Source organism: Gadus chalcogrammus, chromosome 3 (genome assembly GCF_026213295.1).
Source record: "Gadus chalcogrammus isolate NIFS_2021 chromosome 3, NIFS_Gcha_1.0, whole genome shotgun sequence".
NCBI lineage: Eukaryota > Metazoa > Chordata > Actinopteri > Gadiformes > Gadidae > Gadus > Gadus chalcogrammus.
In genome coordinates, this window is record NC_079414.1 from 727,646 (window position 1) to 747,621 (window position 19,976).

The 19,976-nt window shown below is 42.9% G+C and overlaps 1 protein-coding gene across 6 annotated transcripts; it reads left to right on the plus strand.

The window, feature by feature from the left end:
- The first annotated feature begins 2,258 nt into the window (after nt 1-2,258).
- Nucleotides 2,259-8,521, plus strand: LOC130380177 (uncharacterized). 6 transcript variants are annotated; one of them, XR_008895198.1, is made up of 11 exons: nt 2,259-4,079; nt 4,202-4,343; nt 4,476-4,713; nt 4,965-5,241; nt 5,331-5,508; nt 5,656-5,732; nt 5,830-6,000; nt 6,234-6,481; nt 6,634-6,805; nt 6,894-7,042; nt 7,181-8,413. XR_008895198.1 is itself a non-coding variant. In XM_056587365.1 (11 exons), the coding sequence occupies exons 1-7, from the start codon at nt 2,988-2,990 to the stop codon at nt 5,863-5,865; spliced, it is 1,002 nt and encodes a 333-aa protein (XP_056443340.1). In that variant the 5' UTR covers nt 2,259-2,987; the 3' UTR covers nt 5,866-6,000; nt 6,234-6,481; nt 6,634-6,805; nt 6,894-7,042; nt 7,181-8,499. The 6 variants fall into 6 exon arrangements, 4 of the variants coding, with proteins under 4 accessions (XP_056443340.1, XP_056443338.1, XP_056443337.1 ...); XR_008895199.1 differs by having other exon boundaries at nt 2,259-4,063; XM_056587365.1 differs by having other exon boundaries at nt 2,259-3,041; nt 7,181-8,499.
- The last annotated feature ends 11,455 nt before the right edge of the window (nt 8,522-19,976 follow it).

The window sequence follows — 19,976 nt, forward strand, 5'->3', positions numbered from 1 at the left end:
ACTCTGTAACTAGGGCAAAAAAAAAGCCTTACCTCCAACAGCTGTGTTATCGTTGCGGGACAAGGGAAGTGCTTTAGAAACTGCCGTAAAGCAGTACCTCTGACAGTATTACAGTGTGTGACGTCATCGCATGTTTTTAACGCCTTTTTACAACAGATACGTGACCTTAAAAAATGAGTTTATTATCTTAGCCCCACCCTTTGATAGCAACTTTAAAATTACTTGACAAAAAATTACATCGTGAGAAAAGTGGATTCTGAGGATAAAACCCCGTTGGCTCCCATTCATTCTGGACTCGCCTACGAGCGCCCCGTGGTCAAAGATTATTACTGCAACCAGTCCAGAAAACCGGAACTAACCCGCGAGTGCCAGTTCTCCTCATATTAGACATTAGCCGTTTCTCAATTCGCGTACTTGTGCGTGCTCGTGTGCTCGTGGACTCGTGAAACGTCATCAGTCGTTGCCCGAGGACTGTTCCAATTCGAAGCACGCATCAAGCGAGTACTGTCGTAAAACCCGGAAGTGTTCTGGATGCGTGCTCGATATCGCCGTTTCACCGAGCATGCATCGGAGGTGGCTCGTGGCTGTTTCCCAATGTCAAGGAAGCATGCTCAACGGCCGCCGTTTTAAGGACGCTACGTCATCGAACGCCGACAAGCACTGTTCCAATGTTGAGGACACTCGAAATACGCCCCCTTTTCGGGTCCTTCGGTTTTGAGAATTCCGAGATTTTTCAAGGATGCATCGCTGCATCCTAGACGAGCCAAAACTACCCACAATCCTCTGCGTTCACTGGGCGGGTTCTTGAAAATGGCAGAGCAGTAGGCTACACGTTCAAATGAAGTGAAGTTATATTAGTTTTCAGAAATATTTTGTGCCGTATTGCTTTTATAGATTCATCATGTTAATGCAAATAATCAAGCCTAAAGATCTGTGCCACTTTTCAAACGTTTTTGCAACTTAATGATTGCTATATTTTGCATGGACGTACCTGGGTTTAAACACCATTGTCACCAATGTCCATTTACTCGCTCACAAGATTACATTATTTATGTAGGCCTATACCTATTTATGTTTGTGTTGAATCGTTTTTTTTAGGGTCAGCCCAGCAAATGGAGGCTTTTGTGCGCCTTAGGGTGGCGCACAACATGTTTACCGGTGGAAGGGATAGTGCCACTATCCAATGTTGTAAAATGAATGCACAACCGATAATTTGCAATGTTTGTAATTTTTAAGGAACGTATAATTGTATTTTATATGATATACTTGTGTTCAAAGCACTGGTAGATTGTAGGCATATATGAATGAATGAATCGGATCAGTTAAATAATATCCAAATAAATACACGTTTATCATCTCTTTCTTTGTCTTTTCCCCCCTGCATAATAGTAATCAACCGTACTGTAAATGTGATGCATGAATTAAGTTCTCAGACAATTTCACTTAGTTTTATAAAATTGAATGAATTTTCCTTTTAATAAAGACAATTCGATCAACCACAACAAAGCTTTTGTGACTTCCCAAAGGCTCCATGCGAAGGAGACATGACCGCATTCATAACAGACAAAAGTCAAATAAATATCGATCAGCTTGATTGCTGCCATGTTTTATTCAAAAGCGCACATGTGTTTACAAGCTGACACGCAGTATTAAAAAGCGGAAGCGCTTCCACACTACCAAGTCGTTCCCAAAGTCAGACGTTACAAACGCTAGGAAGCACTCGAGCTAGCACTCTAGTCTCATCTCCATAGGACGCGACTAGCAAGGACGCGTCCTAGCAAGGCTGCAGCCTTCACTTTTGGGAAACAGCCCGTGTGTGCTTGCTCCCGCTATAAATCCCAGGATGCATTTCGCACTCGCAGCAGTACGAGGGCGGACAATATGGAGAAGACGCACACAAGTTACAACTTAAGTTACTCTTAACTTATATATATATTTATATAATATATAGGCCTAATATAATAATAATAATAATAAATAATAATATATAATATATATATGTAAGGTTGTGTTGTGTATAGCTTATACACATGACAGGACACTCATATCTTTTCAATTGTTATTCATTCAGAATATTTACATACTATTTGAAAATGAAAGAGGCTGGGATTTTGTTTTATATCATTTGTTTATATTGTTCAGTAGTATATGCCTAAATGAGGCCGTAGCGCAGTTAACGGACGAGCAGGTGGTGACGTCATCGAGTCCGCTGCTGTTCCAATCGCAGGTACGTACTCGCGTGCTCGCAAGTGCTTGAAGTACAGACTTGCCAAGTACGTGCTTGCAAGTCATCGAGTCCGTAGTACGCGTGCTAGGAATTGAGAAACGGCCAAAGTAGGCCTACATTTGCAGCTCCTTCATCCGAGGCCGTTTCTCAATTCGTAGCACGCGTACTACGGACTCGATGACTGACCGCATTCATAACAGACAAAAGTCAAATAAATATCGATCAGCTTGATTGCTGCCATGTTTTATTCATAAGCGCACATGTGTTACAAGCGGACACGCAGTATTAAAAAGCGGAAGCGCTTCCACACTACCAAGTCGTTCCCAAAGTCAGACGTTACAAACGCTAGGAAGCACTCGAGCTAGCACTCTAGTCTCATCTCCATAGGACGCGACTAGTAAGGACGCGTCCTAGCAAGGCTGCAGCCTTCACTTTGGGAAACAGCCTCGGTGAAACGGCGATATCGAGCACGCATCCAGAACACTTCCGGGTTTTACGACAGTACTCGCTTGATGCGTGCTTCGAATTGGAACAGTGCTCGGGCAACGACTGATGACGTTTCACGAGTCCACGAGCACGCACAAGTACGCGAATTGAGAAACGGCTCGAGTCTCTGAGGAACCAGTGGGTTCATTTAGTTTTCGCTGGAAATGCGCCGATACGAATTCCGAAATGTGTGTTTGTGTGCGCCAAACATTTCACCGACGACTGCCTCATCAACTTGGGACAATACAAAGCTGGATTTGCTGAACTTCTGAAAATGAAGCCTGGATCAGTACCAACTCTCATTGCCTCAGCTACAAACCGCGGACAAGTAAGTAAACTAACGCTGTATCATGTTCTGGCTTTACTGTGTATGATTACCTTGCTTGTTCCCCTTAGAATGTGGCTTTAGCTAATGCTCACCGTACTACAAACTAATACAGCTGTCTTTTAACAGCTAAGTGACGCAGAAGTTCTAGCGTGAGACACAGGGCCTGATTCCCAAGTTATGCTGCTATCCATTTTGATGGTAGGCTGGTACGAACGACCAGCTTCAGCGAGAACGTGACGTATTTCCCTTACTCCAGCCTTCCAGTTTGCTATTTGTGTCAGACGAGTTTAAGAAGAAACTATTTTGGAAAAAAGAAATAATCCAGTGTATAATGGTTGCCAGCCTTTACAGAAACATTAACATTGCAAGCCTTTTACATTGCAATAATATTTTGCCAATTTCGCCAATTTTTATTTCAACAAGTGCTGTCGTGTTTCTGTCGAGCCACGAGGGGTAGTAGTGGGCTAGTCATCATTAGCAACATAGCCTCTTTGGCAAACCAGCTTGAAAACACAACTTTACATTGAATTTCACGCAAAGCAAGACCATACATTGGTGACCGGATTAAAGCAGCAATGAAATCAGGTGTGTAAGAGGATTTAAAATCGACGTTACAACCCCCAACGTGGTACAAATGCAAAGAAAATACAGCTCAATCCCCATTGACTATGGGCGCAGCCATCTTGTTTGCTAGTTGTACAGATCTGCTCGCTCTACTTTGAAAGCGACGAGATACTATGACCGAAAGGGGGCGTGCCTCAGTGAAATCCCGCAAGAAAGCTGGGAGATTTGCGACTTTACCACTTCGTACATCCAAATGGATAGCAGCATTAGCCTTGGTGTTCTATATCATTGGAGACAGTTTTCAACACATTTCATTCAGTCCTTCTAGTTCGCTCGTGCTAGGCTACCGCACGGCAACAGGCATAAATGAATAAAGTTAGAAATAAAAGTAACCTTCCATCGGATGAATCATCGCATTTTGAGGGACTATTTCCGAGGCAATGGAGCTGGTAACCTAGGTATCAGCAATGCAATGTTGGTATTTTCATAAATACATAGGCCCACTCATGTTCTCCCCTTCACGCCAGTTTCAAATCAATGGGTTGTTAGCAGGTTAATAAATCGAGTACTAATTGGATCTTGTTTCCTCTACACAGGCCAGCACATCGACTGTTTACATTCAGCTCCCTCTCTCAAGGGATGTTGCATGCCAGACGGACCACGTGGGAAGTTTGAAAACGCGTACTGTAGGCCCACAGCTATCCTTTAGGACTTTGCAGACCCACATTAAAAGTGAAGGTATCTACTTTCCACCTTGAGTACATTTACTTTTGACGTAGTTACTAGTGTTCTTTATTCTAGCATTTCTCTTTGCTTGCATGATGTGTTTTTTCATTTGACTTGCCTTAGTAAAATTCATTGTTTGCACAGGTGTCGAGGCAACTGTGTTCTGCAAGGATTTCGGTGTTGGCACATCGAATGCAGACCCTTTGTGCCTGTCATCGACACCAATAAGGAGACCATCCAAAAGACCTCGGGTAGACCTTGAGGAAGAGCTGGAGGCCAATCCATTGGAGGTCAGCTCTTTATTGGAAGCTTCTAATGGACCGGATTCCACTTATGATCCGTCTGACTCCATCACAGCATTGTTAGACTCTACACTAAAGTCGTAAGTTACTGGGTGTGAAGATGTATGTGTGGCTCTTGAGAACTTTCATAATTTCTATAAATTGTATGGCATTCTAAACATAAAGTATTAATCTCGGTGAGGCTGTTGTTGTTTATAGTATTACCTTCAGGATTATGTGTATGCAAATAATTAAACTAGCTGAAAACAGGGTGATGGTTTAAGGTACAGTCCAGGTGAAAGCTCAATCAGTTTAACACAAAGCGTTTCCCTTTGTTTGTGGTTTGATATAGAGAAGATTCATCCACTGCAACACCCAACGGCAAGAAATACATGGTGTACGAGAGCTGCATCATGGAGTTGTTTAATGCATGTCCAGTCTGCACGAGGGCATGTGAAGTTACAACCCAAAGGCTGGGGACATTCCTGTCTGTGAAGCAGCAGTGCCCCCATTGCACATTCGGAAGACGCTGGAATAGCCAGCCTATCCTTGGGAGCACGCCAGCTGGAAATCTGCACCTTTCTGCCGCTGTGTACCTGAGTGGTGCATCTTTCCTAAAAATCCAAAAGGTAAATGATGTGGAACTGTAAATGTGTGACTGTGAATTGCTTCAATATAGATCTAATTACATGTATTATTTATCCCCCCACACCAAAAGGTCTTCAAGGCAATGAAGCTACAGTTGTTTCGGTATGAAACATTTCGCCGCCATGCCAAAAGTTTCATTGAACCAGCAGTTATTCACCAGTGGAAAGTCCTAAATGATTCGAATCTGCAGCGGCTAAGTCAAGAGGAAACGGTGATACTTGGTGGTGACATGAGAGCTGACTCTCCAGGTATTGATACCTAACTGAAATAGTGCATTTTATACAGGTGTTCAATATTGTTTGAAGTTAAAAGAAGTGACCTAAATAAAGTCAGACATAATACCAAAGTATTGGAGGGTGATTACTACACTAATTTCCCTATTTGAACCAAAATAGGTCACTCTGCAAAGTATGGGAGTTACACAATGATGGATCTCCATACTAACACCATTGTGGACATTCAGTTGGTCCAGGTGGGTTGTCAAAATGGATATTGTAAAGGGGTTATTGGTTGTAATTTCAAAGTCTAACATGCATATTCTATTAATATATATTTATATTATAACGAAGTTGGTGGTAGCACCCATATGGAGAAGGAGGGACTGAAGAGGAGCCTAGCCTTACTGGAGTCGCGTGGCGTCCATCTTGACTGCATTGTCACTGATCGTCATCCTCAAGTACAGAAGTTCCTCAGGGAGAGAAACATAACCCATTACTACGATGTCTGGCACTTTGCAAAAGGTATGTTTCTCCAGCCTTTTCCTTTCTTTGATTTGTTAGTGATATCCTTTTGGTGAGAAGGACCTGATGTTTTGAAGCTTGCGTAAAGCTCCCATTTGGTGGTCCTTCATTTTAAAATTGTGACACTGAGTAAATGGTAAGAAATGCTTTGAAATTATCAAATGCTACAATCGAGTAATCACTCAGTTTATGAGTGTCTCAACTAAGTGGAAAGTACTTTGCTCTCATTGTAGGTATTTCAAAGAAGCTGTTGGCAATCGGTAAGCAGAAAGACGGTGAGAAACTCAAGAAGTGAATGAAGCGCATCAACAACCACATATACTGGACTGCAGCAGGCTCAACCTCCGGGCCAGAGAGAATTGCGGGTGGACCTCGATCCTGAACCATGTTCGAGATGTCCATGTACATGAAGATCCTCTTTACCCCAAGTGCGAGCATGCGATCCGCCAGACAAGTGACCGGAGTAAATGGCTTCAAGCAGGTATTTCACCAATATACAGGCTAAATGTCAAAACAGTGAACATACAACTAGTTATTTAGTGGCTTTCAGAAATTTACCAGAGGACATGGTTGTAGTATTCTTTACTGTATGGGTAATGGTTTTCTAATATCATATTTTCTTATTGTCTGCAGCAACTCAAACTTTCTCCAAGTTGGAGAAGTTCCTGACCAATAAAAGGGCGCTGAAGGATGTTGCAAAACTGAGCCCCCACCACCGAACTTCATCTTTGGAGGCTTTCCATGCGGTTATTCTTCGTTTTGCCCCCAAAAATGTTGTCTTTCCCTTTATTGGAATGCTGTGCAGGTTAAAGAAAGTTTGTTTACTAAATACTTTTTGGAATTGTAGCCTAAAATATCTGTCAATATTAACATGTTTTGTCTTGTACTTCCAGACTCTACCTGGCTGCTATGCATTCTAATCACAATGTGGACCGACCACAGGCCGAAACAAAGGAAGGAGTACCGATTTATAAAATGTCCTTTGCAAAGGCTAGGAAGGGAGAGTGCAGAGCTAAACCACAAAAAACACAGCAGACCTTTGGTAAGGGTTCAAATAAATTCAAACGACACACATTTTGGATTTCTAAAATGTTTTTCTCTTGATGAAAAATCAAATAAATACAAAAACACTAACACAAGACCCAACCAATTTGTAAAGAAAACATGTTTTACAATACAGGTTACGTTGATGACATCATGGATGTAATTTTTGAGGAAGTCTTTCCCAACCCTACGTCATACACCGAGGCCCTGTTGGAGATCCCTGTTCCAGAGCCCCTAACGGCACAGTATGAGAAGCCTGACAAGGAGGCGGTCATCAGCAGCCTTGTGTCAAGGTTCAAACGGGGGGATGTTTAAAACCAACATAGTGGCCTTCCTCAGCAGGAAACTCAACGTGGATACGCAGGACCACACAAGCTGGAATCACATCCCGGATACGGCGTCCCAGGTGGCCCCAGCACCAGCTCACAAAGGAACGATAGGAGAGATACCTGTAGCGACTGAACAATTGATCCAGAGATTAAGTCTTGCAGAGATTTATCATTGCTTTGTGTTATGAAAATAAATATTACTATGCTCCTATGGCTGGTTTGTTCTGTAACTATTTAAGTTGTTTTTTTTAGCTTGGATATAAATACATCTTCACAAAATTAGGCACAAGATTGAGAACAACTTCATTTATTTTATTAAATTCTGTAACAATGCACAACTTACTTCTCAAATTTAGAGGACCATAGTCGGCTCTATATTTGGCTGGCATTTTGAATAGAGTAAACATTTAGGCAGACTGGCTCCAATCCAGGATGGTCAACCATACACGTTAGCTGTAGTTCGACCTCCCGTAGTCTTCTAGTAACCTAATTAGAATTGGAAAGGGTAAGTTTTATTTTTATGCATTGTGTCAAATGAAGAGAAAGTAGTTTCCAATTTAGTGGAGAGTGCTACCTGCGGTATCTCCATGCAGCAAATATTCTCCGCTTCTGTGGGCATGGACGCACATTTTCCACAACGGCACCTATCCATAAAATAAAGGTAGATGTAATAATGGCAGAGGTCTGACTATAGTGGCTCTGGTTAGTGTCTATAGCTATACATATGACAGTGGACAACCTGATGTTAGACTTATATCTTCACGAGTAAATCATGGGTTATGTGTAACATGACTTCAATATAGGTTGAAATTAACCCATTAAATGAGCCAGTGACTTCTCTAAACTACAAAGATGACTGATATAGATGCTAATATAACGTAACAATAGCAAATCAGCAACTTTGAAAGCCAACAACGTAGGCTAGCGTTAGCACATGATAATAACTAACCGCATACATAAACAAACCAACTAAAGTACCGTATCCAGACACAATATTTTCAATTACCATTCAGAGACGTCCTGCTGTAGCCGCTGAGCCTACCAACTTCTTCAGGTGCTTCGTAATCCGGATTCGATTCTGGGTCAAACTGAAAGGCTTTGACTGGGTTTCTACGAGCCATTGCGATGTAAACAGCGCACGTGGCTGCAAGCTGCTCAGGGCCATACCCCCACCCTGCTCAGGACCACACCCCCACCCTCCTCCTTGACACGCCCACCGAAACAGCGCATTTGGGGGAAGCTCAATGTGCGACTGGCTCGGAGTGGCTGTAACTCTGCACCACAGCTGAATTTCGGGAACGTCTTTGAATACTGTGTTAGTTGCCCACTAATACCTATATTAAAGAATACATAAAATAGCATGTCATGGGACCTTTAAGAATCCCATGACAAGAAGGTGCCATGACATGCTATTTCATGGATGCTTTAATATAGGTATTAGTGGGCCACTAACACAGTATTCAAAGACGTTCCGGAAATTCAGGCGTGGTGCAGAGTTACAGCCACTCCGAGCCAGTCGCACATTGAGGCCCCGTCCACACGAAGCTGATTTCATGGCGAAACCGCAAAGGTCTTGTACAGTTTGGCCTTCCGTCCACACGAAGCCGGCGAATCCGCTGACCGAAACCGTAAACTTCTGAAACCACCCTCGGAGGTGGTTTCAAATCTACCCGGTTTCGTTTTGGATTCGTGTGGACGCCTGAAACCGACTGAAACCGTAATCCATGACGTCATCGCCCCACCCCTCAACTCTCTAGCCAATGACTGTTAAGGCCGCGGAGTCTCAGCCTTTATGCGCATGCTCGCTTCTTCTTATTGTTTATTTTTTCTTCTGGATTTCTGTAGCAGAAGCAGCGCCCCTTATGGGCCTGGAATGTGTACTACAGCGTTTCAACAGATCTACCCGGTTTCACTTGACTCCGTCTTTACGGAGATACTCTGAAACCGGATAGATCGAAACCGTAAAGGCCGATTCATACCTCTGGTTCCGGACGAAATTCGTCCGTCGCCCCAAACGTTGCCTCCGTAACTACCCTTCATACCTCCGTCTGGTTTCAGCGTTGTTATTGATGTTATGCAATCAATCTTCTAGAGGGCAGTGACTGTCGTTTCACAACCTAACGGCATCGACAATCGCAAACATGACATCTGTAGAAATGATTTTGCTTTGTGTCATCCGAAATCTGCAAAAAAGTGCAAAAAGTGTGCAGTGGCATGTGACACCCCTCACCAACCTGCAGATTATCTCCTCAAAATGTTGTTAAATTACCAGTTACAACTCATTGCCAAAGCAGGGGAACAATAAAATAAAAAGGTCAGGTATATAGTATAATATAAGCATAAAACGTTAAACACAATATATATACATATCAGATATTATACTACTCTATTCTATTCTCTACTCTATCTATTTTCGCGAATGGTCAGACTTTTGACTCTATACTGCCGCCTCGATTTCCGGTGGTATTGCTCCGTTTCTACCGGAGCACTCCAGATTCATAAACTCGGAGGCGACGGACCCATTGACGGACGAAACACCTCCGGGACCGGACGAAACGGTCCGTATCCGTATTTACCTTAGGGTGTGAATGGGCCTTAACGGTTTCGCCCGTTTCGGCTTCGTGTGGACGGGGCCTGAGCTTCCCCCAAATGCGCTGTTTTGGTGTCTGTAGCTATAATGCAAATGAGGAGGAGCGAGGCGGGTCAAGGAGGAGGCGCGCTCTGTTTACAGTGTCGCAATGGCGAGGCGCACACAGCCTTTAGCCGTGTTCTGTAAATATTCTAGAAAACACGGGAGTCCTGGAGCTCTATATCTAAATAATATCATATAGCCTACATAGATATCTATATCATATAGTATATATTATCACGGCCAAAAGCTGTGTGAGCCGATATTATGAATCTCAAACGACCGCGTTGGGTTCTCCGACGTTCCTGGTTCTTCCACGTCCACATCAATGTGAAGTAGACTGAACCGTGACAAGGAGGAGAAAGGGATTGTTGCCAGGCAGCGCTTAGGCACCTCTGCCTCCTGCAGAGCCGAGGCGGTGGTTCCTCGGCAGCGGGAAGCGGGGCTCAGACGGGAGACATTTTCATGCCATGGCATGAGGATGCTGCGAAATCAGATGGCAACTTCAGCGTCCTGAAATACCCCTCCTACAGTCCTGAGTGGCACTGAGGGCCTTGTCTCAATGACATCTGTCACACCAAATTTGTACCGGGTGCCAAATTTGTACCGCCCACGCAATCAGTTGTCCGTTGCCAGGCAACGGACAACTGATTCCAAAAACATTCGCGCTCATGTTGCCAAAGACGAAATAACATAATACAGATAACGGATCGCTAGATAACACTTGTTTTTACTTTATATTTGTATTGCATTTAATTGTTTAATCGAATTTAGCTAGTAAACTGAGTGTTTAAAGTGTATCATAGTCTAGCTAGCTTTTGTTAATTTAATTGCCTTAATTTAATTTAGATAATACCGGTAGATAGATTATAGGTAATAGATAGATAGATAGATAGATAGATAGATAGATAGATAGATAGATAGATAGATAGATAGATAGATAGATAGATAGATATATAGATAGATAGATAGATAGATAGATAGATAGATAGATAGATAGATAGATAGATAGATAAGATAGATAGATAGATAGATAGATAGATAGATCGATCGATCGATCGATAGGTAATAGATAGATAGGTAATAGATAGATAGGTAATAGATAGATAGATGGGTAGATAGGTGAGCAGGCATTTACTAACTGGTAAATGTTTTTTATTATTATTCACGTTATCCCCATAACATTTAGCTATTACTTTAAGGAAATACATAAATACAATGATAATATGCATAAATAATATACTTGATATAGTGTTTTTTCGGACTAAACCTTAAGGTAAAGTTGAAAATGAAAACAAAACAAGCACAGTATGGGGAAACATATTTATTTAACAAAGTGGCAGATATTTTGTGATCTAAGAATAGGATGTAATGAGGCTAGTTGTTATCTCTCTTGTTAATGTGAATCAATGTGAACGCTAGGGCATAAATCATTTTCTTAACCTGTCTGTCTCTATGTAGAATATATTAACACTGTTTGCACATGTCCACTGCACTAACACAACACTGACAATACGTTACACATAGCATCACTTAACCCATTCAATCTCAGTCTCATTTCAATTAATCTAACACCAGGCCACATATGAATGACATTTAATTATTTGCTCAGATATACAACTAACATTGACAACAATCTTAAATGTAATGATCATGCTTCAATATAAAATGAAAAAGGTGATAATGCAGTTTCTTGATGCATGTCATTTATAAGGGTGCACTCACACTAGGCCATCTGGCCGTGGCCGTTGGCCGTCGCAACTGTAGCCTGGCCACGGTAGGCTCCTGTACATACGTCATCACGTCGTAACACGTCATCACCAAGCGTCCATGCAGTGGTCGCTTGGTGTCCATGCAGTGGACACCAAGCCAGTCAGAGTTTTAACAACAATGGACAACAACACAGAGAACACAGTTCGCTCTTTGACAGACACTCGACTTCTCTATGGGACCAACGTGAACCAACAGTTGAACCGCTTGACGCCATGTTTACCGTTTAATGGGAAAGAAGGCTTGTCGCCTTTATTATGTCCATCGTCGTCGCATGGTATATACGTCATCCAGCTCAGGTTGCATAGCCGTGCACGTGTCGGCTCATTAGCATCTGTACCGTGGCGGCCAGTAGGCCTACCGTAGAAGCACACCTCTCCCAAGTGGCGAAGTTGGCCTGGCCTGGCCAGACTGGCCACACTCACACTGGCAGATTTGAGCACGGTTATGGCACGTTTCCACTGCAGGGTGCGGTACGGTTCGGTTCTTAAAGGTGCGGTACGGATTGCGTTTCCACCGCCAAAAGTGGGCGTGACTCGGACTGAGCCGTACTCGTTTTGCCCTCGTCTTCAGTACTCCTCCGTTGTGGGACTGAGACGCCTGAAAGGGTGCCGGAGAATTCGAGCTACACATCCCCTCCTTTGATTGGTCGACAGAATCGTCACTTTTGGGCGACGTGGGGATAAAAACAAACAAACAGTAGCCTTGAGGTATTATTCTTTACAATGAACATGTCGCGTAAAACGCGCCATGAAAAACTTGAAAATAACGTACAACTTTTCCATTGTTTTTATTGAGCAGGCTACACTGTGTAGCGCTGCTATGATGTCACAATGTTTACGTAGCTGCTGCGGCGATCGACATCCGGCCTACCATAAAGGGTACTGTCGGCGGTGGAAACACGACCTTGGAACTGAGCTGGGCTATAACGCTCCCTCCCTACCGGACTGAGGTGAACCGAACCGTACCGCACCCTGCAGTGGAAACACGGCATTTGTTACATTAGGGCTACTAATGACTCTGCGTTACCATGGTACATTTGGGCCTCAGTGTTACATTATTGCTGCTAATGTCCTTTTGTTACCATGTTACACTAGGGCCTCGTTGTTACATTATGGCTTCTAATGTCTCTGTATTACCATTTTACATTAGGGCCTCTGTGTTACCATGTTGCATCAGGGCCTCTGTGTTACATTGGGGCTACTAATGTTTTTGTGTCAATGCGCATTTCCCCTGAGTGGTGCGGTACGGTAAGGTGCGATTAGGTGCAGTACGGTTCGCGTTTCCACCACCAAAAGTAGGCGGAGTCCAAAAATAACTAGATGAGCCACGATTATCCATTGCTATTTTTCAGTACTCCTCCGTTGGGGAACCAATCGGTCTGAAAGGGCGCCGAAAAGTTGGAGCTACACACCTTGTCCGTTGATTGGTCGACAGAATCGTCACTTCTTGTGCAACAGGGTCATAAAAACAAACAAACACAGTACCCGCAAGGTATTTCTGGACAACAGCGAAAGCTTGAGGACAATGTTGCGCAAAAGTTTGCCCTCCTTCTTGGACGTCCTACATTGTCTCTCTTTTAATGTGTCGTATCCTTCTTTTTAATTGAATTCATTTAGCAGGCTAAGCTGTGTCGGGCTGCTATGATGTCACAATGCCTACGTAGCTGCCACGGCTATCGCCATCCGGCTTAACCTCACCCTACCATAATGGTACTGTCGGCAGTGGAAATGCGAGCCGCTCCTAACCGCACCTAATCATACCGCACCTGACCGCACTGCATTGCTGGGATGGCTATTGGCCATCCCAGCAATGCAGCATCTACAGACCTTCTCCTCAGAAGGAAAATGTATTTTTAGTCTTGGTCATTTTGGGCTCTTACATCAACACAAGCTCAACTCCAGCCAGCATCTCTGCTGTTGTCTATGTTCTGTATGTGATGACTAACTTCCCGTTGTAGTCAGGGGGCCAAAACTGATATTATAACTTTGTCGGACACTTTTTGTTACAAGCATACAACCTATCCAGTATTAATACTTAACCCCTAAACATGTGTTCTAGCCACGTTGTCAGTTTAGAAAAAGGTTTCATGCCCATTTAACACTATATTCTTAAAAGTGGCAAAAGCAGATTTTTTCCCCAAAGTGCTTCCTCTTTCTTCTATGTTACCTCCTTTAATTTGGTGCAAATGTGCAATATAATCCAATTTATGTGCAAGCATGATCTTTAAAAAATAATAATCAATAAATTCCACAAGAGTATCACACCACAAGGGGCACTGTTGTGTCAGCCCAGCTGTGATTTGGCATGGGTCAGCAGAATTAAAAAAAAATTAAAAGGAGTGAATCACACAATCACATAACAGATTAACTTGGTCTATTTGTCTACAAAAACATTTACCTCAAGACTCTACCATCAAATGTTGCCAGAAAAAGGTAAGCTAAACGTTTTCCAACTAGCTATACTTCCCAGACAGATAGCTAGGCTAATGTACTTTCATAATTACTAGCTTACTTACTAATAGGTAAATTAAGTTTTGTGCAGATGTGTAATGGAAATATTATGTTTACAATTTATTTGCTGTACAGCATTAATTTTACAGTTTGCTAGCTGAAAGTGTTAACCAGTTTGTTAGATAGAAAAGCCCTCAGCTTATGTCAGATGACCTTTTAGTGATCTACTCAGAAACCAATTAGACTAGTGTAGTGAAACATTTATTTGCCTTTCAGATGAGATAACATGGATCCAGAGGGAGCTGTAAGCCTAGCATCCAAATAAAAACAAATAGGAAGAGATATTGATTGGGAAAAATGTTTCATTTGTCAAGACAAATATGGAAAATACAGCCAAGATAAAGCCCTAAGAAATCCTTCTGAGAATGGGCTAAAGTGTATTAGATTGAGAGCAAATGAACGGGTGAAATACCAAGACGTAGAGTATGCTGATACTCTGGAGAGAATTGAATGTTTCTGGACACAGAAACTGACAAGATAAAATGGCACAAAACATGCTATACAGCTTTTACAAATGTTACTTTTATTTCCCGCCTGAAGAAACGCTTTGAAAGTGAAAAAAATCACTAAATACTGCAAGCAATTGCCAGCCGATCACCACTAGAAGTTCGATGCCTTCAGTGCCTTGGGAAAAAAATATTTTCGGTCAGAAAGACAAGCCTGATGACAAACTTCGAAACATCCAAGTCATGACCACATCTAAAACGATTCTTGATCTAGCTCAACAAGACACAGAATTGCGACTGAGGCTTGCAGGAGTCAATGACTTGATTGCCGCAGAAGGCAAGTATCATCTTATCTGCTACATAGAGTTCCTCAGGTAAGTATCAGAGCACTTCATCAAGAGCAGGTGATCCATATTCCATTTGCTTACACAAAGTGGCAGATGAGCTTAGAGCAGGAAATGCCAGAGCTGAAATATAATTGTTGAAAACTCTTTGGGAAAGATACTGTACATTTCTGGGAGACTTTGATTTGGAACCAGGAATATACAAAGGTCAGCGTTTCAAGACAAAGCTTGAAAAGTTGCTTCAGGGAAAAGCAATGTTTGTTCAAACATTAAAACCAACTGATTCCATCATGATATTTCCTGAAATGACAGCTGGAACTGCTCTTCTTAACATGAAGACATTAATGGATGACAAACAAGATGATGCTAAAGGGATGACAATGGCTAGCTGTGGAACAGACAAGGACACTGAGATACTGAGTTGGCTCTATCGGGTGTCGGTAAAGGTCAAGGCAGACATCAGGGAGTCCCCAAGACATGGGGCCCTATCTTGCATCCGGCGCAAGTGACTTAGTCACTGGCGCATGTGTCGTTGCTAGTTTACAAATGGCGCAGAGCGTTCTTTTCCCACCACCGCCACTCGCCGGTAAATTAGGGATTGATCATGCGCCCCAAGGGGCGGTTCGGCGGTAGGAGGAGGCGTGTTCTGGCGCAAACGGTATTTTGCAGTTTCTGAATACCATTGCGCTACTGACCAGGAAATACCTGGTTTAAAGTCAGTGGCGCGTTGTTCAGATGCTATTTTAAGGGCGCATGCATACATGCGCATGCGATGCATACGGATTGCTTGTGCACCTCGCGTATACACTTTGCTTCTCCCATCTACCTAGCCGCACATTCTTGGTAAATTATTTGGGAAAGAACAGCTGATGCAGCGGTAATAAGTTGTACTTTTAAATCAATGCATCTGCAAACACCGTACAGCAAACACATATTTTCTTGACAGAGACATCGTGTAGGCCTACATGCCCATAACTTTTAGGATTGATGAGTATTTGATCGTGAAAAACATTGTTTTACCGCGAGTGAGTGTAAAGAATGAATGAATGCGCGCGTGTGTGCTCTGTTTAAACACACACAAACTAAACACGTAACGCATAATACAATCAATGGCAATGTATATTACCGCGGCGACACATGCATATTAGGATAGCATACAATACTGATAAGAAACAATGTTTATAATGTATTGCGTATATCATTAAATAGAACCACAGTTACCGCATATCACATGTTATATCATATACGTTTTCTTTGCCGAAATTTATTTGAGGACTCAGTATTTCTGAAGTTGTGGAAGAAAACCCCTTATTCCATGTGTGAATTAGGCCATATTATTTGGCAATAAACTGAGCCATTTGCAGTTTGAAATTCATGTGCATTTGTCTCATCGGAGACTGCAGACGCGCTGTCAAAATATCAACTCATCCGATTCAAATGCGCTCATGGCTCTTAAAGGGGATGGGAGCTGGCACTCTCATTGGTTTGTTGGACGTTACGCCCAAACCACACCTACGGGTAACTAGGCTGCTTCAGACCAACCCTTTTGACACTTGCGCCGCGACGCAAGTGTCATTTATCCGCCTGTAAAATAGCGATAGCGCCGTAGAACCGCCCACAAAGCTACTTGCGCTTTGCGCTTCCCACTTGCGTTTCAGACCGTTAAAATAGGGCCCATGATGTTATTGGAGGGATAGATCAGCATCATGCAGAAAAAACTGTGCCTGACAGTCTGTACATCCTCTTACGGCTCCTTTGCGTTAATGATGATGACTCAGGAAATGAGAATGAACAATCCCGTCACACAAAGCTACTCAGTATTGCTCAAAACATTATTTTCCTGGCTTCTGGTGGAAGAAGACCAACAGCAAAACACATTGGAATTGGAGTTGCTGTACACCAAGCTACACGCTCAAAGGACTTAGTGCAGTTACTTCATGCTGCTGGGCACAGCATAAGCTATGAGTCAGTGTTGAGAGCAGATACTACCATGGCAAATGAGGCTATGAAGCGATACTTTGAGAATGGTGAAGTATACATTCCACTGAACTTTGTCAATGCTAGTATCCCTGGATGCATGCAAATGACAACAAAGACATAAATGAGGAGACCCTTGATGGTAAAGTAACCTTTTATGCTTCCCAGACTGCTGCTTTCAGACGAAGTAAACCTGAAGAAGAAATCTCAAAAATAATGCTGAAATCTGGGAGATCAAAGTCTCCCAGAATTCAAAGTGCAGCATGCTATGAAGATCTTGATCTGAAAGTTGGAGAGGTTCAGGATCTCCTTGCTGAGTTTGACAAGGCTAATGAAGACAAACCAACATTTACCTTCTGGCGACAATACATGAACCTTGTGTCTATTCTCCTGGCATTCACACGGGCACTGAGATTTGGTGACAGGAAGCTTTACCTGTCTGCCTTCAAGAGCATGATGCCCTGAGCCCTGTTTCAGGTAGCTGGTTTTGAGGCAACCCCGAGTTTGTTCGCTCTGAGTTAGTGGAAACTCTGGGTTTTCCGTTTCAGGTAGCAGGTTCAGCGCAACCGAGAGTTAGTTGCTGCGGCAACATACGCCGTGGGTCTAACCTGCTCGGGAGGTGGTTAGACCTACTCTGAGTTTGTTGTCTATAAGGCTGAAGGCAGCTCTCCGTGTTAGAAATGGCATGTCCTTTTCTACGAGAGCCTGTGGACGTAGAGGCTGCGATCCTCAGAAGGAATCTCCGTGAGGAACAATTATTAAGACCCCGGTTGGATATACTTTATTTCCTGATAATTTTCTTCACGAGCGCTATCGTTTTTCAGCGCAATCTATCATTTATTTAGACCACCTTCTCAGCCCCCATGTTATTTTTTTTATCGCAATTAACGCATGTGCAGAATGATCCGTCCCGTGCATCCCACCCGCTCTGTACTACAGTCACTTCAACGTTGTGGCTTTCCCATGATCAGAGTAGCTGACTAACCACGGACCTATAACTGCTGCAAGTCAAGAAATTCATTTTAAGAATGCAAGGCAGAAAAGACCCTGGTACTGCTTTTAACCAGATGCTGTTCTTCTCTACATGCACATGCTCAGCATAATCATCTGCATTGTTCACTGAAGTAAAACCCTTTGAGTAAACTGTTCAATAAATAACTTGTCCCACCACAGCCCGTGTTCTAATAAAGACAATCTACTTATTATGAGGATTTTTTTATTTCCTGAAAGCACAAAAAAAAAAAAGTCATTGATATTGGGTATGTTTTTAGAGCAGGGAACAGTATCCCAGTATGCACCTCACCCACTTATAACTTATGTTCCAAAATTTGGATGCAAATCTCTTTTGCATCTTTTGAATTGTTACAATTGCATGGAGGTTGGTGAGGGCATCTGGTTCAAGTAGGGCGATGACGCCATCAGTAACTGGAAGAAGATGATTAGACAGTGCAATTATTACTTGAGCCAGAATATTGCCCCATCTAATTTGCAACGCGCTGGGTTGCGTGTACATATTTAATTATTTTGAATAACCAACCTCTTATACTGTAAAGGCACTTCTATCCTGGGGGGTGGGGGGGATCAGAGTCCCCCAGGGATGCCCTCAGCCACAGGACGCATACTCTGTTGGCTGAGGGCCATCTCCTCAGCCTCTGTGAGGGCTGCAGGTTGTGGACCCCCTCCAGTCGGCCGGACCTCTGCATTTTTTCGATTTGCTAACATGGAGGAAAATGTTTCCCTAATATTCAGTAAGCGCTATTTTGAAGACACATATATATTTATAATGCATTTTGCCTAGGTGTAGCCTTCTAATCTATCTAAATCCTATTAAATATTGGCAGTGTTGGGGTGGCTGGGAAATGTACTACTTACATTTACTGCTTAAATATAGTATACAAATATATACATGTTGAACATAGCTGTTAAATTAGGTAGAGCAGGCAAAACAGCACAATTGATTTGATTTCAATTAAACATTAGTTTACCTGTTTAAACTATATTTTTGTACTTCATTTGCTGCCAAGTCCTCGTGGGGCAACTCGGGGTTGCGTAAATTGACGCACACACACACACACACACACAATTTACATATTGAATAAGTGGAAGATATTAAACTTTCCTCTTATTTTATTTATTTTACTAACTTATTTGACTCACGCATTGACTTGTTCAGCTATTTCCTGCCAAGCTCTCTCTCGCGCTCTCGCTGCCGCGGCGGTATTGCTTTTTTTTGTTTAAAATGGGTAACTGCTCGGCATACACGTTCATTAGAATTTCCAATTCCGTGGGGGAAAAGTAAGTGGATCTACGCTTTTGGTCCATGTTTGATCATGTTATCAGAGATCCATTGATGATGGCTCTTCATAGTCAACAGGCACGCCCTCAACCCAGAGTGAACATACTCAGAGTTGATTAACCCAACGCTGATCACCTGTTCTGAAACCGAAAACCCAGAGTTGCTTTTCAACCCTGAACTCTGAGTCAACCAACTCAGAGCGCAGGATTAAACTCAGAGTATGTTAAACCAGCTACCTGAAACAGGCCTCTGGTTTGCTGCATATGATAACACCCACTACACAAGATGGGGTGCTGTATTCATAGCAGACATGGAACATCTTGCACAGACAGCACCATGGGTCTACCAGGGCTTCCTAGATGGTGATTTTGTAGCCAAAGAGGCCAAACACACCTTGAACGAGATGCCATTTGATCTTTGCCTTGAGCACATCAACAAAACCGGAAAGGTTGCTGGAGGATTGGTAGGCATCACTCGAAATGAGACCGCTAGAAACCGTTGGTCCATCACCTACAATGAACGTGCATCTTTAGCACAGGACACTAGATCCCTGTTTGGACTGCCACATGATGGAGAAGATGATGAGGACAACCACAAAGACTGCCTTCCATCAAGAATCAGAAGGGAT